The sequence below is a fragment of the Chanodichthys erythropterus genome, chromosome 16 (genome assembly GCF_024489055.1).
Source record: "Chanodichthys erythropterus isolate Z2021 chromosome 16, ASM2448905v1, whole genome shotgun sequence".
NCBI lineage: Eukaryota > Metazoa > Chordata > Actinopteri > Cypriniformes > Xenocyprididae > Chanodichthys > Chanodichthys erythropterus.
Window position 1 is genome coordinate 12,320,277 of NC_090236.1, and position 23,205 is coordinate 12,343,481.

At 33.7% G+C, this 23,205-nt stretch overlaps 2 protein-coding genes and 1 long non-coding RNA gene across 4 annotated transcripts; all 3 read left to right on the forward strand.

The window, feature by feature from the left end:
- Positions 1–622: 622 nt before the first annotated feature.
- LOC137003568 (uncharacterized) lies at positions 623–3,558 on the forward strand. 2 transcript variants are annotated; one of them, XR_010891993.1, is made up of 4 exons: positions 623–769; positions 898–974; positions 1,647–1,716; positions 3,213–3,558. It is a non-coding gene; the product is annotated as an uncharacterized lncRNA (long non-coding RNA). The 2 variants fall into 2 exon arrangements; XR_010891992.1 differs by having other exon boundaries at positions 635–974.
- A 1,292-nt stretch (positions 3,559–4,850) lies between these two features.
- LOC137002723 (polymeric immunoglobulin receptor-like) lies at positions 4,851–6,502 on the forward strand. Its single transcript, XM_067362557.1, has 4 exons — positions 4,851–4,979; positions 5,161–5,472; positions 5,573–5,879; positions 6,062–6,502. The coding sequence occupies exons 1-4, from the start codon at positions 4,919–4,921 to the stop codon at positions 6,087–6,089; spliced, it is 708 nt and encodes a 235-aa protein (XP_067218658.1). The 5' UTR covers positions 4,851–4,918; the 3' UTR covers positions 6,090–6,502.
- A 10,255-nt stretch (positions 6,503–16,757) lies between these two features.
- Positions 16,758–18,419, forward strand: LOC137002722 (polymeric immunoglobulin receptor-like). The gene is made up of 6 exons (XM_067362556.1): positions 16,758–16,852; positions 17,010–17,321; positions 17,413–17,721; positions 17,807–17,842; positions 17,932–17,963; positions 18,147–18,419. Exons 1-5 carry the CDS (start codon positions 16,792–16,794, stop codon positions 17,955–17,957), a joined length of 744 nt encoding a protein of 247 aa, XP_067218657.1. The 5' UTR covers positions 16,758–16,791; the 3' UTR covers positions 17,958–17,963; positions 18,147–18,419.
- Positions 18,420–23,205: the final 4,786 nt, after the last annotated feature.

Here is a 23,205-nt window from a genome sequence, read left to right on the forward strand (position 1 = left end):
CATATTTATAATACAATCTGTTCTGTCCAAATAAATAAAGAAATGATTACAGATGCTCCACACATCTTATCAGTTCTACTTCACAGCATTGACATCACTCAGTCTCTGTCGCCCTCTGCTGCTCATCAGTCATAAATGAGCTGAAATGTCAGTATTTGGAGACTTTTATTATAGTCCTTTAATGGTTTATTTGTTCCTGTTGTGTTTGGTTAATCAATCATCATGTGTTACACCAATATCTCTCCTTTTGTTAAATCTGCAAGCTAATCGTGAAAAATTAACAGCTTTATAATAAGCACAGACATACACAGAACTTGTACAAAAATGTGCTTTATTTGATGAACTATATGTGACCTTTAATATGTGCTGAAGATGCATTAATACCTGTGACAGACATGCATAAGAAGAAAAAATATTTTAGTTGGTATTACAGTTATGTTTAGTTCATCATAATTAGTTAATGCATTACTGTGTGTCATTTTTTAAAATATATTGCTTTTGTAACTTATGTATAGGTTTGTTTTAATATACACTGTTAAAAATTGCTGTTAATTTACGGCAAAATTTTAACAGTATAATCCTGTTATATTAAAAAGCAGCGCATTACTGTTTTTTTACGGTTGGTGAAATGACGTACACAAATTTTAACAGCATTTTACCGTATTTATTCCACAAAGGAAAGAAAACAGTACTTAACAGTATTTTTGGAACTGAAAACTGCAGCGAACACATCTGGATTTTTATCCGTCTTTACACTGTGATTTAACCGGTGAGTGCACCTTTGCCTTGCTCCTTTTACACAAGATAGGCTACACGTTTGCAATTGCAAATAACTGTGCAAATAACTGTAATAATTGTGGATGCTGAGCTTGTAACTGTTTTATACGTCCATTTCAGTGCCAAACCTGCCAACCGTGCAAACTGCGTCACAGAGTGGAGCTGAATTTCGGATTCATATATTTCCCGAGTACGAGGTGAGTTCACTATGTATACCTATACAAGTTTTTCAAATATGATATACTATAAACTCTTCTGCAAAGTAAGCCTTTAACATCATAGCAACAAAGTAATATCGATGTAAGTTATTTCTAACGCGCTGAAATTGTCGTCATCTCGTTTGCTAATTTTAGCTTAAGATCTTTTCATTTATTGGATAATATAGCCTACATTTAGTTTATATTAGACAAAACGTTGATTTCGATAACGTTGTGCTTGCAAATTTGGGTAAGCTTGTTCTAATTTGTACATAACTGTATTATGAGGGGAGTTTTTCTTTTGTTGCTGTTTTGCTTCTTTAGCGTTGGGTGTATTTTGGATTACTTCGACCAAGGTTAGCTTGATAGAATAAGTTGCGCGTTACTACTCAGTAAGTTATTATGTTGATGGTTTGTATTGTAATGTTACTTGGCCCAGTACAGTAGGCTAAATGACATTTTATTTCAGTGGAGACTTTGTTGTTGTTGAGATTTTCGTGCCCAAAGACTGTCCAATTTGACTCGCTGTTGTTGTTTATGTTCTATCATGGTATTATTGTCCTAACAACTGAAATAGACATGCTCTTTCCTAATTTAAAAATTAAATGCATACATTACAGGCATTATTGTTAGTGTATTGAGTCTGTCCTCATCATTGTAACTGTGTCTTAGGCCTCTTCCACTGCAGCTGATGTAGAAAGGACACTTGAACAACCTGCAACTCCTCGACTGATACTCCTTGGTATGTATAGATCTAGTCTATTTTATTACATAAGCCTCTAAGGGTGTTTTTTTTTTTTTTTCATTTTTTTTCTTTTGTATTTCAGCAAACATGGTAAATGCTTTTGTACAACACTGAAAGGGACAGTTCAAACAAAATAAATATGCTGCCATCTTTTACCCACACTCATGTCATTCCAAGCCCTCAAGACTTTTATTAATATTTGTTATGTTATGACTTTACTTGAGGCACATGACTAATTGTTAAAGGGTTAGTTCACCCAAAAATGAAAATTCTGTCAGTTATTACTTACCCTCATGCCATTTGACACCTGTAAGACCTTCGTTCATCTTCGGAACACAAATTAAGATATTTTAGTTGAAATCCGATGGCTCCATGAGGCCTTCATAGGGAGCAATGACATTTCCTCTCTCAAGATCCATTAATGTACTAAAAACACATCTAAATCAGTTCATGTGAGTACAGTGGTTCAATTTTAATATTATAAAGTGACGAGAATATTTTTGGTGCGCCAAAAAAACAAAATAACGACTTATTCAGTGATGGCTGATTTCAAAATCATAAATGAATCAAAGTGTCGAATCTGCAGTTCAGAGAACCAAAGTCACGTGATTTCAGCAGTTTGGCGGTTTGACACACGATCCAAGCCATGATTCCGCACACTGATTCATTTATGCTCCGATGCTTCCTGAAGCAGTGTTTTGAAATCGGTCATCACTATATAAGTCGTTATTTTGTTTTTTAGCGCACAAAAAATATTCTTGTCACTTTATAATATTAATATTCAACCACTGTACTCACATGAACTGATTTAAATATGTTTTTAGTACATTAATGGATCTTGAAGAAATGTCATTTCTTCCTTATGAAGGCCTCACGGAACCATCGGATTTCCAACTAAAATATCTTAATTTGTGTTCTGAAGATGAAGGTCTCTGGGTGTGAAGCTGTATTAGGGTGAGTAATTAATGACAGAATTTTCATTTTTGGGTGAACTTACCGTTTAAGTAATATGTCATTGTGGTTATGGGTTTTGAATTAATTTTGAATTAGTTAATAGTCATGTGCCTCAACAAGTAAAGTCATAACATGATACCTTTGTAAATCATTAGCTAAAGATTATTTAAAGCAGACAACTGGAAGTTGAAATGCATGGCTTTGACCGATTGTGGTAATTAACACGTTCATTTACATTATTAGTTAATATAATATGCTATTAGGGAATTAATATATTATGACACATTTAACTAATAACAATATAATGATTACTTAATCTATTAATCATATAGAAACTTTATTAGTTGCTGATGCAGTAATCATTAATTAATGGTTTAGTTCTTCATAAGTCATACATTAACTTGATTATTTGTGCATTAGTTAAGCATGAATTAATGCATATTACCCGTATTGTAAAGTGTTACCTTAATTTCTATTCACATTCTCGTTATGTAAACTTTTACCCACACTAATTCTGAATGTATGCATTTGTTTTTCAGACACTTCATTGGAATAAATCCTGAAAAAGGCACCAAGGGTGGACAAGACTTATCACACTCGGGTTGCCAGTCTACTTAAGAAGCTAATGGACTTAAAGCGTTAGTTCACCCAAAAATGAAAATTTTGTCATTTATTACTTACACTCATGTCGTTTCACACCCGTAAGACCTTCATTAATCTTCAGAACACAAATTAGGGTATTTTAGTTCAAATCCAATGGCTCCTTGAGGCCTACGTAGGGAGTAATAACACTTCCTCTGTCTAGATCCATAATGTACTAAAAACACATCGAAATCAGTTTAATATTAATATTATAAACCGACAAGAATATTTTGGTGCGGCAAAAAAACAAAATAATGACTTATTTAGTGATGACCGATTTCAAAACACTGCTTCATGAAGCATCGGAGCATTATGAATCAGTCTATCGAATCATGAATCAGATCGCAGTTCAAACCCGACAAATGGCTGAAATCACATGACTTTGGCACTCCGAACTGCAGATTCGACACACAGATTCACAATGATCTGATGCTTCCTGAAGCATTGTTTTGAAATTGACCATCACTAAATAAGTCGTTATTTTGTTTTTTACCGCACCAAAAATTTCTCATCTATTTATAATATTAATTTTGAACAACTGTACTCACATGAACTGATTTAAATATGTTTTTAGTACATTAATGGATCTTGAGAGAGGAAATGTCATTGCTCCCTATGAAGGCCTCACGGAGCCATCGATTTCAATGATAACCGTAGACCTCTTTAAGTCATTGGATTTCAACTAAAATATCTTAATTTGTGTTCTGAAGATGAATGAAGGTCTTACGGGTGTGGAACGGCATGGGGGTAAGTAATTTTGAGAATATTTTGTGATTTAAAGTGGCTTTATTTTTCAAGTTTTAATAAAGCACATTTTGAAGTTACTCTGCATTGTGTTAAATTTTTAATGTTTCAAAGGATGTATTTGTACATTGTATTATGGTTTTAAAGCAAGACTTCTAAGGGGTAATTAATAAAATCAAAGAAATATCTAGAAAAATAGTTACACCTTTTTTTCTTAGCAGTCCATTTCTCAATATAATAACATTTGTAGCTTACAGTTAAAAAGTGCAAATAAACATTAATTAACTGTTAATACTTTTGACAGTAATTTACTGTTAATGTAGAAAATAACAGCTTTATGCTGTATTTACAAAAACAGTAACAAACTGTAAATTTCAACAACAGCAAGACACTGTTAATTTAACAGTAACTTGCTGGCAACCGTGCTGCCAGTTACTTACTGTTTTTTAACAGGACAATTTTTAACAGTGTAGAGATATACATTAGTTTGCAGTTAATTCATGTTTGTTCATAATACACTAAGTTAGAAAACGTGTGTATTAGTATATGCAGAAATTAACAAATTTAAATGCTGTAACAGTGCTGTTCGTTATAGAAATCTGAAGAATTAACTAATGTTCACAAATTGAAACTGATACTTTTGATAACTGATACTGAACACCCATCAAACAATGGAAGAAATTTAGATTTCACTTTATTTTATGAGTCTGTACACTCCTTAGTCAGGTGGTGCAAGACATCTAAGAGCATTTTCTCACCCGTTTATGATAATATGAAGGCAGAAAGCAGAAGTTTACCAGTTGTTCTGCTGTACTGCAGTGAAAACCTCACACAGGAAACACAAGCAAGAAGAAACACAATGGCTGCATATGCAAAGGCAAAATTATTCTACATTTCAGTCATGTTTTGGCTCATTTTAGGTGAGTATTAAATGTTGTGCTGTGTTTGTTTCTAATGTATCCTGTTTATGATTTTAAAATTACATTTTATGCTCAGCTGTTCATGATGCTTTTAATGTTTTATGTGAAGATTGAACAACTGAACAATTAAGAAGTGATTTATTGTTAATCCTGGACATTAAAATAGTGTGGTTTTGTTTAGGTGTTGAATGTTACAGTAGCTGGTCAAATCATGTTTTAACTATTAAGACTGGAGGATCTGTCACCATCCCATGTCATTATGATGAGAAAAACCCACCGCAGAAGAAATACTGGTACTCAGAATATGATCAATCTAAAATATACACAAACACATCAGAGGAGAATCTGTCAGTAATTGATCATCCTGATCAGAGTCTCTTTACTGCGACTATGAGAAACCTGCAGAACAAACACACTGGAGGTTATTCTTGTGCTGTGGAGACTGAAGGACAGCCGAATGTCACATATGAGCTTCATCTCAAGGTTCAGTCTGGTATGAGATTTTGTAATTATTTTAATCACATTATAATGACAAATTCTCTAACTTCACACACATGTGTATTTAATAATCTCAAATCTCTCTGTGTGTTCAGCTCCTGATGTGTCTGTGGTGAGCAGCAGTGTATCTGGACATGAAGGTGGTAATGTCAGTGTCCAGTGTTTCTACAGTTCTGGATATCAGAATGAACTCAAACAGTGGTGCAGATATAAAGATCAGAGCTGTTACACAGCGGGGAGGACTGACACATCCCAGAATTCATCAGTCCAGATCAGTGATGATGGCAGAAGATCCTTCACTGTGCTGATGACTGGACTGAGACTCAGTGATTCTGGATGGTTCTTCTGCTCTGCTGGAGAGGCAATGAACCCTGTTCATCTCACTGTAACTGAGAAGGACAAGTAAGTATTAACAAATTCTCATTTTTGTGATTTATTCTTTAACAACATCTAAACTTTTTATGTCTTTAATGTAATAAACAGTTCTTCAAGTCTTTCTTGAAAATTTACATAATGTGACAGAGAAACATGTTCAGTTGTAATATTTTCATCTTGATATTGTGTTATTGTCATTTATCTTTCAGATTGCATTTCTGTCTGTCACAGAACTAGAGATTTCTCCACATCGACCAGAAAGATCTGATGATTAGAAAACTGCTTCTGCTTTTGCTTTTCTCTCATATGTGTGTAGAATGTGTTACACGTCTACATTTGCTGAATGCTTAAATGTCTGTAATGTATTTTTTTCTCACCATTTTTCTTCAAATGTATTTTTTTTTTCTTTTATCAAAAGTGACACAATTGAGGAACATACCAAATAAAACTGTAAAATTAAAAAATAAATAAATAAAAATGACAATTTTTCATTTTAAACATTTTTTTTAATTCAGCCTTCATCTTTGATATCAATAACTTGATATACATGTTAACTAACTAACAAGATAAAAAAGATTTTGGTTTAAATTTAGAGTCATCAAAGGTTATAAATTAAAAATGCTGCATACAGTATACAAAAAATATATATGTCAAAGAGATGCAAATAAATACTTCACAAGTTTACTGTAAAATCTGTTCAGTCTCTTATTTTAATCAATCATTAATTTTAAAATATAAAGAAATTGAATCCCTAAAGTGTTTTTTCAAGTGTAATATTTCAGTAAAGTCTAGGGACAGAAAAAATTACATTTCCATAGAATGACCTATAGAATATATCTCCAATGTAAAATTTGGCATTGTTTTGAACACACTATAGCTCAGAGATAACCCTAAGTGTAAATGCCCACTTTTCTCAGCTAATAATAAATATTTTATGGCATGTATGTCTATCTGCCTATAAGTACAAGCCTTGTTGGATGTGTTCACACTCATGGATGGTTATTCTCAATGAACACACTGCAGATCTGTGTGAACAATGTGTGAATGTTTACTAAACATACAGATGCTCTGAGAATATACCCTTGTTCCTCCTTTTAAATTTCTTTTTGACAGCAGTTGTGACCACAGAAGCATTTGAGAGAAACAGGTCATGATATAAAACATCCTCTGCTATCGACTAAATGAAGGAACATTCCATTTTATGATTTTGCAAACATTATGGGATTATAAAATGGAATGTTTCTTCATTGTCCACAACAAAGTAAAAACATTTTAATAACATAAAAAAACTGGACCTTTTGAAAGTTCAGGGAACATTTGTTTCGATAACGTAATGGAAACTTTAGCAAAAACCTTTTTAAAAATGAATTTTAATGGATCAGATCAGACTATTACTGTTAATTCATATTTATAATAAAAAATATTCTGTCCAAACAAATAAGGAAATGATTACAGATGCACTGCACGTTACATCAATTCTTGACATCAAACCGTCTCTGTCTCCCTCTGCTGCTCATCAGTCAGAAATGATCTAGAAGAAGAAGTGATGCTGCTGTGCAAAACTCTCTGCCACATTAATGCTCTGGTGATGTTACAAGATTTGTATTTCCTTCATAAAATTTATCCTGCTAAATCTTCCATTTGTAAATATCCTGCCATTAGACATTGGCATATTATAATTAGACATGCGCATTGTGGTGCATTAGAAGAAATTTCTTTTCTGTTGTATTTTAGGCTGATTTAAACTCTTTCATTTTCAGCCATGGAGATATTTTATTAAAAAAACCTTGATCATTTATCTCGTGAATATGTTGCCAACTTCTTTATACTGTATGCAAATTGTTTCATTCACAAACAAAAATTAAAACTGTCATATTCTTTTTTGTGTCTTCCAACTTTTCCTCTTGAATTCAACTCTATAATTTCATCTCTCAGACTTATATACACTAACAAAAATGCTAGATTTAAGACTTTACGAGAGTTTATTTAAAGATATGTTTACTTTTGATATCATGCTTTTCTTATGAATATGTATTTTTGTAGGCTATACGCCCACATGTTATTTTCTATGCACTCAAAAAATGTAAGCCTTTTTAAGATTTATGAATTTCAATTTTATAGTAAAATCCACAGAATCCCACAACAACCGTTACATATTATTCATATAATGAATTAAGAATTTCAAATAAGTAATTTAAAAATATATATTTATTAAAGAATTTATTTATTTTTAATTTTTTTTTTTTTTTTTTTTTTAATTGTCAAAAAGATTGAATCAAATATTTGGTGATAATATATAGCATTACAAGACATTTATACATTTTTTTTTTTTCTTTCTTTTCTTCTTTTTTGACTGGGAATACAAGTGTGACTTTGTGCCATTTTGTATAAAATAAAAGTTTTTCAAAACAAACTTTCTGGTTAAACATTGAAGCACAATTTTTTTTTTCCATATTTTGTTGACTATTGACAAAATTATCCACAAAAAATGCTTTTTCACTCAAAAACTGAGGTGCATAAGTTCAGATTAATGAGGCCAATTATCAATCAGTTCCAAAAAGAAATATAAAACCTGTCATAAGTGAAAGAAAACAAATTGACAAAAAGATTTAGTCCAGTATCTGGTGATAATATGACATAAAGAGTGATTTACAAGCAATTTCTTAAAAGTCTGTCATTTTTAACCAGTAACTTCACAGATTTCAACACAGCATAAGGGTTAATGGGTAAAACTACGTAACATCTTCAGCTAGTCAGCTTGAGATCCTTTTCAAGTAGTGAGTTTTTATAAGCAGTAGAATAACTATATTCATCCACAATCACACAGAGATGAAGCACAACCAAAACAATGTTCTTCTATAAAATGCAGAAGGTTTTTTTTTTTTTTTTTTTACATAGTGTACATAATGTACTTTTAAAATTTGAACAAACATTCTACAACTTTGAAAGAACCTTAGCAGAATGTTAGCCAAAGGTCCCTGTTCATAAAGCTGAAAGAAAATGCAGCTTTAACTTTATTTTATTTTTTTAAATAATAAGTTTTAAAAAACACTATAGCCTAGTTTTTAGCCATTATTGTGGATTTTGTATGGATGAATGTCTAATAAAGCTCTTCTGGATTATGAGGCTTATAATAATACTAAATCCACAGTTTGACCAATCATTAACAACATAAACATCAACAGGTGAAAGCTTATCTCATAATTCCCCATCTTTCCTTGAGGGATGTGGCTTTACCTGGCTCAGGTTTCAGGGTTGGGTATGTTATAAATAAATGCAGCTGGGAAACGTGCACAGAATCCTGAAACAGGGAAGAAACGGCGTTACGCTCTTCTTTACAAAACTTTTCACCTTTTCTTAACAAAAGGTGAGCAGTCTAATGTGATACGGTTTATAGAAGCTCTGCATGTGTTTGTAAATGTATAATGATTGTCTGTCTCATATAGAGACACTGGAATATCATGCGGTTCATCTTCATCATCGTCCTGCTGGGCTTCATCTGTCTCACATCGGCTCAAGGTAAAACACCACATGTGATGATGATGATGATGATGATGATGATGGGATTTCAAATAATCAGGATCCTTTACACTGAAGTTTTAAGAATGAAGCTTATGAAAACATGATGAAACACATTTTCAGAAGCTTTGTGTCTAATATCATCTCAAGTTTTCATGTTGAGATTCAGAACAACAACCATTAAATAGCTTTTCTAAATAAATTCAAAAATGAAATTTCTCTCAAGGATGTGTTTGGAAGCTTGTTTCCACCATGAAATGAAAAATAAAATAAAAGGTAATTGTGACTTTTTTCCCTCACAATTCTGACTTTTTTTTCTTTGAATTGCGAGATATAAACGCACAAAAATCAGAATTCCGAGAAAAAGTTCAGAATTGCAACTTCATATCTCACAATTCTGACTTTATAATTCGCAAACAATTCTGAGAACAAAAGAATTGTGAGATGCAAACTTGCAATTGTGAGAAAAAAGTCACTATTGTGAAATAAAAAGTTGCAATTCCATAAGCTTCCATAGAATTTTACCTTTTCAAATCATTGGAAATGTATGTTTTTTTCTTTAGGTGAGGTTATACATTCACTATATCATCCATCTATAATGGACTATAAACAGTTTAGCTGCATATGGATAATGTCTGTGTGTCTCTAGATGAAGACTGCTGTGTGCTGTTCATCGATAGAGTTAAAATGTCCATACAGGAAAAAGTGACCAGCTACAGAATACAGGAGTTTGGGGGACCACACTGTTACTATGGTGTTGTGTAAGAAATATCTGTCTATCTGACAGTCGTTTACTGTATTTTTTTTTATATGAAGACAGTATGAATCACATCTAACTGTCGTCAGAAATGTCTTTAATTTAAAGTACATTGTGCTTACAAAATGGGCTTCATTATTTTTTATCCTCTGTATGTTTAGGTAGAAAATATAAGAATCTGGTTCAGTTTTCATATATATTTCCCATATGGAAGTGTGTTCATAGAATGTTTGGGATCATGTTGTGTCTGTGAAATAATTACTAGATAAATGAAGAGAGCAATTGAGACACACAGTGATGCAATAAAAAGCCTTGAAGCGCAATGAATACAAGACACTTATATGTGATTCTTTCAGACATGATGTTCAGTGCAATTCTCTCTCCGCAGCTTCAAATGGGGTCGTAAACAAGAGTTTTGCAGTGACCCCAAACTAAAATGGGTCCAAGATCTCATGAAGAGGGTGGACGGACTGTCAAAAGGGTCGCCTGTGATGAGGAATGTGCGCAGCGCATCCAGGTTTAGGCGATCTGAGCAGTCTTGAGGAGGAACAACATGTAATATCTCAACATATCTGACCTACCAGGGCTATCAGGGTTAGACCTAGACCTCAACCTATCAAGCCAATCAAACCCAGTCTTATCGGGCTTTAGAAGATTCCTGTTCCTGACTATTACTCCTACAATCATCAAAACAGTTTTGTGGCTGAAATGTCTAAAAAAAAATTCTCTTTTTCTCTTTTTTTTTTTGTACATTAAAACAGCAATAAATGGCAAATAAATATTTTATTTCTATTTGCATTGTGGTTATTTTTATATATATATATATATATATATATATATATAATCTGTGTATTCAGTTTTCTGAATATGAAAATTAAAAATGTCAACATGAGAGGTTTGAACAAACGTTCTTCCACAAACAATAATAGAACAACTGTTCAAAGTTATTACTTGCACTGTTAAAATTAAATGTAATTTTACAGGAATTGTCAACAATATATATTTTTTAATATAATTTTACTGTGTTGTTTTACAGATATTTGCTGTAATTTAAATTTCCACTATTAAATTTACAGGTAATTGCTTGTATTTTTGTATTACATCAAATTTCTGTTTTTTAAAAGGAAACAATCTGTATTTTTTATGGAACAGGATTAGGGCCAAGCAATAATAAAAAAATAAAACCATCTTGAGATTAAAGTTGTTAAATTTCTAGAAAAAAGTCAAAATAAAATGTTGAGAAAAAAAGTCATTCAAATTACGAGAACAAATTCATTAAATCACGAATTTGTTCTCATAATTTAACGACTGTTTTCTTGAAATTTAATGAGTTTTTTCTCGTAATTTAACAAATTTATTCTCAACATTTTTTTCTTGAAATTTTACCACTTTAATCTCGAGATGGTTTTATTTTTTTATTATTGCTTGGCCCTAATCCTCTCCTGTAATTTTTACATAATGTGTACTTTTACATAAAATGCTGATTAATATTTTACAGATTTTTTTCAAAGCACAAATAAAATACATCTCAGGGCATAACAGTTAAAATTTCTAAACGGTGTTCAGTCACATAACTGAGAGCAAAGCACTGAAAACTGCAGCAGGTGATGTTCAGTTTTCCATCTGTTTAAACCAAGGAAGATTAGTTATTTATAACAAAGTCCATTCAAGTGTATGAGGTCTTCATTCATGTGTGGTAGTACCGCAATTATTTCCGTCTCTTTTGAAATGTTGAACATTGAACACTCTAACAAGGATGACTACATCAAGACAGTGATCGAATTCATTAGCCAGCCTGTAGACCTACACCTTATTGATGATGAAACTATATACAGGCCTATACAAGAAAACACATGAGACGAGAATATAACCAACATGATAAATTGTAGCGCTGGGAATTGGCACAATTTTCACGATTCGATTAGATTTCAATTCACATGCTTGTGATTTGATATAGATTATTTTGGATGTATATCAGTTACAGCACATGGCAAATTTTCTAGAGGACAAAATCTCTCAACTAATGCTGTAAACTACACTTGTTAAAGTCAGTTGGTACTACTTTACTATAATATTGAAGGTTAAAATTAACTTATTTATATACAAACACTTAAATTACACTCAGTGGTGTTTTTTATAATAAAGTTTAGAATTACATAATCATATTTCTACTACAATTTGTTTTTTTTTTGTTTTTTTAAATATAAATATTTAAATCACGGCTGACAACTGATTTATTCAAACATGCATTAAATATTGAACATTAAAATTATAATGAATATGTAACGGTGCATAGCTATATTTATCAGAATGTTGCTTTCTAGAGTTCATTTTTCTAGCTGACTAATGAGTTTATGGTCACTGAATATGTTTTTCTGTGACGTCACGTGACATTGTTTACAAGCTGTTTTACTGACCTCTTTCCGAGATCAAAACACTGATTGAGCGATTACACGAGATATGATGAGGATTTCAGTAAGTTGTACTGTATATTTTAACATACCTTCAGATGTTCATGCATGTTTATTTCGCGCTGTAACTGGTATTAAAGCGGAGGAGAGGATGATCACATGCTTCTCTTTAACTGAGGCGCTAAAGCGATCTGTCACGCCACATTAAACGGCGCCAAAACGCTATTTATTTTTTGAATCTCATAATAAGATGGACGTCATTTGAAATCTGAGACTTTGCTTCATATCAAAAGTAACAAAGCACAAAGATTATTGTGATTTATTGGATGGATGTTCACTCATCAACTGATTTAAGAATCGATATCGGTTCATAAAAATGAGAATCGATTAAAATCGAGAAATCAATATTTTTTACCCAGCCTTAATAAATTGCATGTTCTGAGCACATCTGCTTTTGCAAACACGTCTAGCATGCATATATGAAGTCTTTTAATCTTTTTTTATTATTATTATTATTTTTTTTAATTCTTCATCTTTGGTGGCCTGAGAAATTGTCATTATTGAATCATAGGTTACATTGGACAGTTGGTTATGAAAATTGTTGATCCAGGTGAATGGACAGTTACACCCCTAGATAGTAATATGATGCAGCTAAGTCAAAGTAATTAATATAATTTTATTGAATATAAATTGAAAGTACTGTCCTTTTTAGGTGCAACCACTTTTTCAAAGAGATGCCAGCCAAAAACATGGATTATCAACAAGAAAATACGATGATAATAATGTTATAGATTTATGATATGATAAAGTGTGCGTCTAATGTCACTGCATACTTGGAGAGAAAGTAGTTATTATTCTACAACTTCCTTTAAGTCTATTCTGCCCAACCCTGCAGGTGATCAGACCCTCGGGGGAACTATTATCATCAGGGATTAATCCATAAAAAACAATTTAGATGTGCAATAAGCTCATCCTTTCAGAGCTAATAATGCAGAATATTAGGAAAACAAACAGTGTCCAAATATGTGGGTCAGGTTAAATATCTAGGCCACGAATGCAAAAACATCATTCAATGCTCATTTTGCCAAAGGAACCACAGTTCTTTGTGTTTAATGTTTTTTCATACATTTTCATTGTTTTTTAATCCGAGACAACTGTTATCGTTGGTGGTTTCGGGAACGCTGGCATGGCTTAGAGGGATTAGATTTCCTCTTCAAAGGGGTTTTATTTAAGGCGACTCAGTTCTGAACATGTTGAAGAACATGCAGGAATACACAAGCACTTCACCTCATGCCAACTATGAGGAACATGATTAGACTCTGAGGTTAGAGAAAACTTTTGGATGAGAGGGTCAAAGTGAACAGCTCTGGAATGATGTGAAAGTTAATGAAGAATGAGAAATGTTTTCTTGTTCCTGATCTGAATGTTACTTTGTGAACATATTGGTGAGGCTTTGATGTAGTTTTCATAATTGCAATGGATTACTTACATGTTTGTATGTTGATTATGCACATTATTTATAGGTCTTACAAGAAACTTAAAGTAAGGAATAATCGACTATGGGCAGTTGAATTCATAGAAGATAATTCATACCTTGAGTGTGTATTATTTTCTATTAATTCAACAGACTGGAGTCAATTATCCCGCTTATTCTATGGTTACCACACCTCAAGAGATTAAGTGTGTGTGGATTATCTGAGTCTGTGCAGTTCTCTACAGTGTTCGGCAGCAGCATCTCTAATTATAGCAAAACTGTATGTTTATCTGCTTCAAGAACGCCGTTATTGCCTCACTAGCAAGAACTGAAATAATTTGGGAATTGATATGGACATGTAATGCAGTCAAGACCTGCTGGAACTATCTGTGCATTTCCCTGAAAATAAATGCACACTTTAGAAAGTTCATCAACCAATCAGATTCAAGCATTCAACAGCCCTGTAGTATCATTTGCATCAATGCATTTGGCAGACACTTTTATCTAAAGCAACATGCATAATTTCTGTAGCTCTGATAGGTCACGAGTTTGATTCCCAGGGAATGCAAAAACTGATAAAATATATACCTTGAATACAATGTAAGTTACTTTGGATAAAAGCATCTGCCAAATGCATAAATGTATTGCGCTGAAATATTATCAGTTCATGCATTCTTAGAGAATCATGTTGAGCATATGCTCTAAAATTCACTATGTTTGACTTTGCAGTTGCAAATGACTTCTAATCCTAACATGCTGTCCAGTAAACACACAATAAATACACATATGATGCATCAACATGGCTTGACCTCTTAGAATGGAGTCATGAATTTTGTAATATATTGTTTCAGTTATTATGTATTCAGTGATATGCTTGTTTTTTTTATAGGAAAGTATGACTGGATTTTTATTTTGTATGAAATGGAAACTCAGAGCATCATATGCAAACAGAAACAATAAAATTATTGCAAAAAAGAAAGTAAGAGACCTTATTTCATCTGTTAGCTCAAATATACCTATTTGCTGTTTTATATATAGCAAAATATCTGGCAGAACTCCAAGATCTGCAACAATCTCCTTGCCAAAAATGTGTGCCGGCTAAAACACGATAAAAGCTCTGGGGAATGGATTGATGAGTTTACGACAAGATGTATAATCCTCTCTGATAATTATGACAATCCTTTAATTTCATACCTGTGCGCAGGTCATAATGAATCGGTTTTGCTGCAGAGATATAATAATAGACTCCATTGACAATAATTACAATTTTTGACACATATAACACATCTGATAGCATCAGCAAGGAGAAAAAGAGGGTTTATGTAGTGAGCAGAATGCACATGATCTTGTTTTGTTCTATATGTTCAAATGTTCCTGTGATTAAAGCTGATTTATCAGCATTTTTCAGGATTCTGCGATAATAGAAAGTTCAGAAGAACAGCATTTATTTGAAATGTTTTAACATTATAAATTTTTTTTTTTTTTGCTATCAGTTTTAATCAGTTTAATGCATATTTGCTGAAATAAACTATTAATTTCCTTAAAATTAATATTTAGAATGATGAAAGCACATTTCCTCAAAACTCCATAAACTCCCTAAATTTCCTAAACTTGTATTTGTGCTGATAAGAAGTATTATAGGGCTTCTGGCATGGAACATGCTGTTTCTGTAGAAGATCTGCATGTCTGGATCTTTGCTCAATAAATTAAGCAGGTAAATGTCAAGCTGAAGATCAGATCTGGATGTGTTTCTGTACAGTATCACTGCAGGGCTCGACTGATCAAACAGTAGAGAGCGTGACTCATGTGTTTTCATCTCTGGGCCTTAGAATTCATAAAATTACAGTGAATCAAAATGAAAAGTATTTGGCACAGATTTCAGCTCTATTATGCTTATTGAAACGCGGGTGTGAAAGTCTTGATAGTATGACATTAACTGCTTCATCACAGCGTTTCATGTTAGTGACAGAAATCACACTAAATCTGTTATGTCAATAGATGAACTATTAAAACCCATAAATTGTGCCTGACAGGTCATTAAGGGGCCATTTAAGTCCCTCAAACGCATGTGTGTAAGATGAGCTCAAGAATGAAGAATGAATAACTGACGACTGCTTACTATGCTATTCTGTAAAGGCAAAATGCATATTTTGATTAAAAAATAAATAAATAAATAATTGAAGGAAAATAAAAGCAAACTTTTTCACCTATTTTTATCACTTGTCAGCAGGGGAGCATCTTTAATGTTTTGAAATCGTCCATCCTAGTCATTATTTTGTTTTTTTTGGTGCACCAAAAATATTTGCATCGCTTTATAATATTAATATTGAACCACTGTACTCACATGAACTGATTTAAATATGTTTTTAGTGCATTAATGGATCTTGAGAGAGGAAATGTCATTGCTACCTACCTATATATATATATATCAGGCCTCACGAAGCCATCGGATTTCAACAAAAATATCTTAATTTGTGTTCTGAAGATTAACGAAGGTCTTATGGGTCTGGAACGGCATGAGGATGAGCAATAAATGACAGAATTTTCATTTTTGGGTGAACTAACCCTTTAATTAATGTTCACAAATTTAAACTTTTTTGATAACTGATACTGAACACACATCAAACAATGGAAGAAATTTTGATTGCACTTTATTTTATGAGTCTGTACACTCCTTAGTCAGGTGGCGCAAGACATTTAAGGGCAGAAAGCAGAAGTGTACCAGTTGTGTACTGCAGTGAAAACCTCACACAGGAAACACAAGCAAGAAGAAACACAATGGCTGCATATGCAAAGGCAAAATTATTCTACATTTCAGTCATGTTTTGGCTCATTTTAGGTGAGTATTAGATGTTGTGCTTTGTTTATTTCTAATGTATCCTGTTTATGATTTCAAAATGACATTTTATGCTTTAATGTGTTTCATGTGAAGATTGAACAATTAAGAAGTGATTTATTGTTAATCCTGGACATTAAAATAGTGTGGTTTTGTTTAGGTGTTGAATGTTACAGTGGCTGGTCAAATCATGTTTTAACTATTAAGACTGGAGGATCTGTCACCATCCCATGTCATTATGATGAGAAAAACCCACCGCAGAAGAAATACTGGTACTCAGAATATGATCAATCTAAAATATACACAAACACAATAGAGGAGAATCTGTCAGTAATTGATCATCCTGATCAGAGTCTCTTTACTGCGACTATGAGAAACCTGCAGAACAAACACACTGGAGGTTATTCTTGCGTTGTGGAGACTGAAGGACAGCCGACTGTCACATATGAGCTTTTTCTGAAGGTTCAGTCTTGTATGAGGTTTTGTAATTGTTTAAATCACATTATAATGTCTAATTGTCTGACTTCACAAACATGTATTATATAATCTCTCTGTGTGTTCAGCTCCTGATGTGTCTGTGGTGAGCAGCAGCGTATCTGGACATGAAGGTGGTAATGTCAGTGTCCAGTGTTTCTACAGTTCTGGATATCAGAATAGTCTCAAACAGTGGTGCAGATATAAAGATCAGAGCTGTTACACAGCGGGGAGGACTGACACATCCCAGAATTCATCAGTCCAGATCAGTGATGATGGGAGAAGCTCCTTCTCTGTGCTGATGACTGGACTGAGACTCAGTGATTGTGGATGGTTCTTCTGCTCTGCTGGAGAGGCAATGAACCCTGTTTATCTCACTGTAACTGAGGCAGAACCAGGTTTTAAAAAAATCACTAATAAACATTTAAAATATATATTTCAAATGAAACACAACTAAATTGCTTTGCTTTCTACTTTTGACAGTAACTGTTCATCTCACTGTAACTGAGGCAGAACCAGGTAAAACCTATTTAATGCTGTATTTAAAAACTGAATAGAAAGGTAAAGCTATAATCAATACTATAAAGTTTTTGCTGTGATTTTGACAGGAAGTGTGACCACAGACCAGCACTGAGAAGGAGTAAGTATTAACAAATTATCATTTATGTGTTTTATTCTTTAGCAACATCTAAACTTTTAATGTCTTTAATATTATAAAACAGTTCTTCAAATCTTTCTTGAAAATTGACATGATGTGACAGAGAAACATGTTCAGTTGTAATAATTGCCTCTTGATATTGTGTTATTGTTGTTTATCTTTCAGATTGCGTTTCAGTCTGTCACAGAACTAGAGATTTCTTCACATCAACCAGAAAGATCTGATGATTAGAAAACTGCTTCTGCTTTTGCTTTTCTCTCAGTCAGCAACTAAAGATCTGTGTGTAGAATGTGTTACACGTCTACATTTGCTGAATGCTTAAATGTCTGTAATGCATTTTTTTCTCACCATTTTTCTTCAACTGTATTTTTTTACTTTGATCAAAAGCGACTTACAATTGAGGAACATATCAAATAAAACTACAAAATAAAAAAATATATATTATAATTTTTCATTTTAAAGATTTTTTTTTTTTTTTTTCAAATCAGCCTTCATCTTTGATATCAATAACTTGATCTTAACTACAGAGGTGTAAAGAGTACCTGAAAACCATACAGTAAAAGTACTGATACCTTACAAAATGATTCGAATACAAGTAACAAGTAACCAATTCCAATACGACTTGAGTAAAAGTCTTCAAGTATGTGATTTTAACAGTACTGCAGTATTTTACTCATGCTGAATGTATGCTCAGAGATGCACTAGTCCTGAGAGACATACCAGTGAAAATAAGAAACAATTGATTTGTAAGAAATCAAGTTTATTTTCTAAAATCAAAATAAAACTGAACACATCAATAATGCAATAAATCAATCTTTTAAACGTCTACAAACTCTCAAGTCTCAGTTGAGCTCAAGTGCACAGAAAGGTCATAAGTAAACCAATATCCTTCAAAACGGTCTTGTCAATATAGCGGATAAATAAAACAATGTTAAGTAAAATGAAATAGTCAAAGTCTGTATGTGCTGGTTTGAGCCTCATCACCAGCTGCAGTCATTTCCTCATCTAATAAATCAAACACCTGCGATCAGAAACTACCCGCTAATGCACTCACATTCACGTAAAGTATCATTGTTGACAAGTATGGGTGAGTAAAGGCAAAACGCACAAGATATAATACCTTCACTGCCCTTAGATGGTGATATTGCTTCTTCATATCAGAAACAAACTACTGCAGGAAAAGTTAGGTGTCATGAAAAATGTAATTTGTAATTGCATTACAAATGTAGTGGAGTAAAAAGTACATTTACTTGTTCCAAAATGTAGACGAGTAGAGAGTAAAAGTTGCCAATATCTTTGATACTCTGTACAACTACAAAGTAGCCAAATAAATACTTCACAAGTTTACTGTAAAATCAGTTCAGTCTCTTCTTTTAATCAATCATTAATTTTAAAATATAATGAAATTGTAACTCCAAAGTGTTTTTTTTTTATAAGTGTAATATTTCTGTAAAGGCTATGGGGACAGAAAAATTGACATTTCCATAGAATGACCCATATACACTATATTCCACTATACACTATATTCCAAATTATTGATTCATGTGTTCCCATCACTTCCATGGCCACAGGTGTATAAAATAAAGCACCTAGACATGCAGACTGCTTCTACAAACATTTGTGAAAGAATGGGTCGCTCTCAGGAGCTCAGTCGATTGCTCCTGTCTGCCTCTGCTCTCTTACTTTTATTCATTGTTGTTTATATTATTATTATTGCCTACCACATTAATCTGACGTCGCTGGCTTGTAATCTTTGAATCTAAATCGCTGTTACAACGCGTTTGCATCTCGCTAGCTTGTTAACTTGTCATCAGTCTCGCGTGTGCTCCTTTTCAACACGTTCATCAAACAGCTTTGGTAACTCGGATCAGTCTACAAACACGGTGAGTCATGTCATCCTCTCCCAGTGATATTTCGTGTTCAGTTTGGCACATGTTCAGTATAGCTCTCTCTGTCAGCGATGAGGGATTTACATGTCATAAATGTAGGGAAATAGTCAGGCTGACAGAGAGAATCTCAGAATTAGAGACACGCACCCAAACTTTAATCGAGGGTAGTAAGAATGCAGGGGCTTCAGATACTGTTTTGGATGTGACTAGCTTAGTGAACTCTGTACATTGTTTGGTTTCGGTTGTAGAGCCCGCGCAGCAGGGCACTTGGGTAACCGTGAGGCGGCCTAGCCACGAAAAACACCACTCTTCCGTTCCATTAAGAACATCAAACAGGTTCTCCCCACTCAGTGACGCACCCACTGAGAATCCTGTTGAAAGTGCCCTTGTTATTGGCGATTCTATTACACGGAACGTGAAAATAGAGACACCAGCCACCATAGTCATGTTTGCCGGGAGCCAGAGCACCTGATATCAAAGCAAATTTAAAAGTGCTGGCTAATGCTAATCATAAATATTCTAAAATTATTATTCACGTCGGCACAAATGATGTTCGACTTTGCCAGTCGGAGATCACTAAAATTAACATTGAAGAGGTGTGTGAACTCGCAAATACAATGTCAGGAGAAGTAATTTGCTCTGGTCCCCTTCCTGTTCGTCGGAGTGATGAGATAGTTAGCAGATTATCATCACTCAATGGCTGGCTGTCTAAGTGGTGTCCGCAGAATAATATAGATTTCATAGACAATTGGAAAAGTTTTTGGGGCAGACCTGACCTGTTGAAAAGAGATGGTATTCATCCGGCCCGGGATGGTGCTGCTCTTCTCTCTATTAATATGGCACATAATCTTAGAGCTGAAACATGACAAACTGGGGCCCAGGACAGGAAGCAGACAGACTGGCTAAACAGACCGTCTGCTAGCCGCCTCACGTTACAGAAGATATATCCCAACACATAGAGACTGTGTCTGTACCCCGAATTAGTAAAAACAAAAACTTCCAAACCCATTTAATGGTAAAAATTTAATTGATGTTCAACAAATAAAAAATAGAGATAATAATGATAAACAAATGATAAAGCTTGGGTTGTTAAATATTAGATCACTTTCTTCAAAAGCACTTATTGTAAACAATATCATCACAGACAATAATCTAGATGTGCTGTGTTTGACAGAAACCTGGCTAAAACCGGACGATTACATTACTTTAAATGAGTCTAGTCCTCAAGGTTATGATTATCGACACAATCCTCGACAGAAAGGAAAACGGGGAGGTGTTGCTGTAATTTATGGTAATATTTACAGTATCAGCCAGAAGTCTTTCAAATATAACTCCTTCGAAGTGATGGTGCTTTATGTAACATTATGTAAGTTGACATTTGTGCTGGCTACTGTATACAGGCCACCAGGGCACCATACTGACTTTATCAAAGAATTTGCCGATTTTCTATCAGAATTAGTACTAGCTGCAGATAAAGTCCTTGTTGTTGGTGATTTTAATATCCATGTAGATAATAAAAAGACTCATTAGGATTGGCATTTACAGACATTCTAAACTCTATTGGTGTTAGACAACACGTGTCAGGACCCAAACATTGTCGGAATCATACTTTAGATCTAATATTGTCACATGGAATAGATATTGATGCTGTTGAAATTCTGCAGCAGAGTGACGGCATCTCAGATCATTATCTAGTCTCGTGTATACTACATTTAGTCAAAGAGGCTAAACTGCCTCCCTGCCATCAATATGGTAGAACCATCACTTCTACCACTAAAGATCGCTTCATAAATAATCTTCCTAATCAGTTTCATCACCTTAGCATACCAGACAGCTTAGAAGACCTCAATGTTGCAACAGAAACTATTGCCTCTGTCCTTTCCAGCACATTAGACTCAGTTGCTCCTTTGCATTTAAAAAAAGATTAAGGAAATTAATCCAACGGCATGGTACAATAAGCACACTCGGGTCCTAAAAACAGCAGCTAGAAAAATGGAGCGCAGCTGGAAGAAAACAAAACTAGAAGTATTTCGCATTTCGTGGAGAGAGAGAATGATTGAGTACAGAAAGGCCTTAAAAACTGCTAGATCTGCCTATTTTTCAAAACGTTTAGAAGAAAATAAACACAACCCTAGGTATTTATTTGATACAGTGGCTAAATTAACAAGAAATAAAGCTTCAACTTCTGATGTTTACAAAGAGCATAGCAGTAATGACTTTATGAACTTCTTTACTTGCAAGATTGATAATATTAGAGAGAAAATTATAACCATGCAACCGTCTACTACAGTATTGTGTCAGACAGTGCATTGTAGTGTCCCTGAAGAAAAAATTCAATTCATTTTCTGCTTTAGGAGAGGAAGAATTGTCTAAACTTGTTAAATCATCAAAATCAACAACATGTATGTTAGACCCGATACTGACTAAGCTATTGAAAGAGATGCTTCCGGAGGTCATAGATCCTCTTCTTAATATTGTTAATTCATCACTAGGATACCTACCAAAAACTTTTAAGCTGGCTGTTATTAAACCTCTTATTAAAAAAACACAACTTGATCCTAGAGAATCAGTCAATTACAGGCCGATTTCAAATCTCACTTTTCTGTCAAAAATACTAGAAAAGGCAGTTTCATCGCAACTATGTTCCTTTTTAGAAAGAAATAGTATCTGTGAGGATTTCCAGTCAGGATTTAGACCATACCGTAGTACTGAGACTGCTCTCATTAGAGTTACTAATGATTTGCTCTTATCATCAGATCATGGTTGTATCTCTCTATTACTGTTACTGGATCTTAGTGCTGCATTTGACACTATTGATCACAATATTCTTCTAAACAGACTCGAAAATGATGTTGGCATTAGTGGAATTGCATTGGCATGGTTCAAATCATACTTATCTGACCGTTATCAGTTTGTAGTAGTAAACGATGAGATGTCATATCAATCACAAGTTAAACATGGAGTACCGCAAGGCTCAGTACAAGGACCATTGCTTTTTACTCTGTACATGCTACCCTTGGGAGATATCATTAGGACGCATGGCATTAGTTTTCATTGTTACGCTGATGAAACTCACCTGACGAAAATCACCAATTCGCTAAATTAACAGAATGTATAGCTGATATAAAAAACTGGATGACCAGTAATTTCCTACTACTAAATTCAGGAAAAACAGAGATTCTAATCAAATTTTTGGACCGAAAACTTCTTCACGCAATAATCTAGAATACTGTCTAGCACTTGATGGCTGCTCTGTTAAGTCTTCGTTGTCAGCTAGGAACCTGGGTGTGCTCTTTGACACCAATCTTTCATTTGAAGGCCATGTTACTAGCATC

Bases quoted from the DNA above. Each gene is read 5' to 3' on its own strand.
- LOC137002723 (XM_067362557.1), top strand. From the start codon at position 4,919: ATGGCTGCATATGCAAAGGCAAAATTATTCTACATTTCAGTCATGTTT. The intron at 4,980-5,160 runs GTGAGTATTAAA...GGTTTTGTTTAG, and splicing joins CATGTTTTGGCTCATTTTAG to GTGTTGAATGTTACAGTAGC. The intron at 5,880-6,061 runs GTAAGTATTAAC...TTTATCTTTCAG, and splicing joins ACTGTAACTGAGAAGGACAA to ATTGCATTTCTGTCTGTCAC.
- LOC137002722 (XM_067362556.1), top strand. From the start codon at position 16,792: ATGGCTGCATATGCAAAGGCAAAATTATTCTACATTTCAGTCATGTTT. The intron at 16,853-17,009 runs GTGAGTATTAGA...GGTTTTGTTTAG, and splicing joins CATGTTTTGGCTCATTTTAG to GTGTTGAATGTTACAGTGGC. The intron at 17,722-17,806 runs GTTTTAAAAAAA...TACTTTTGACAG, and splicing joins TGTAACTGAGGCAGAACCAG to TAACTGTTCATCTCACTGTA.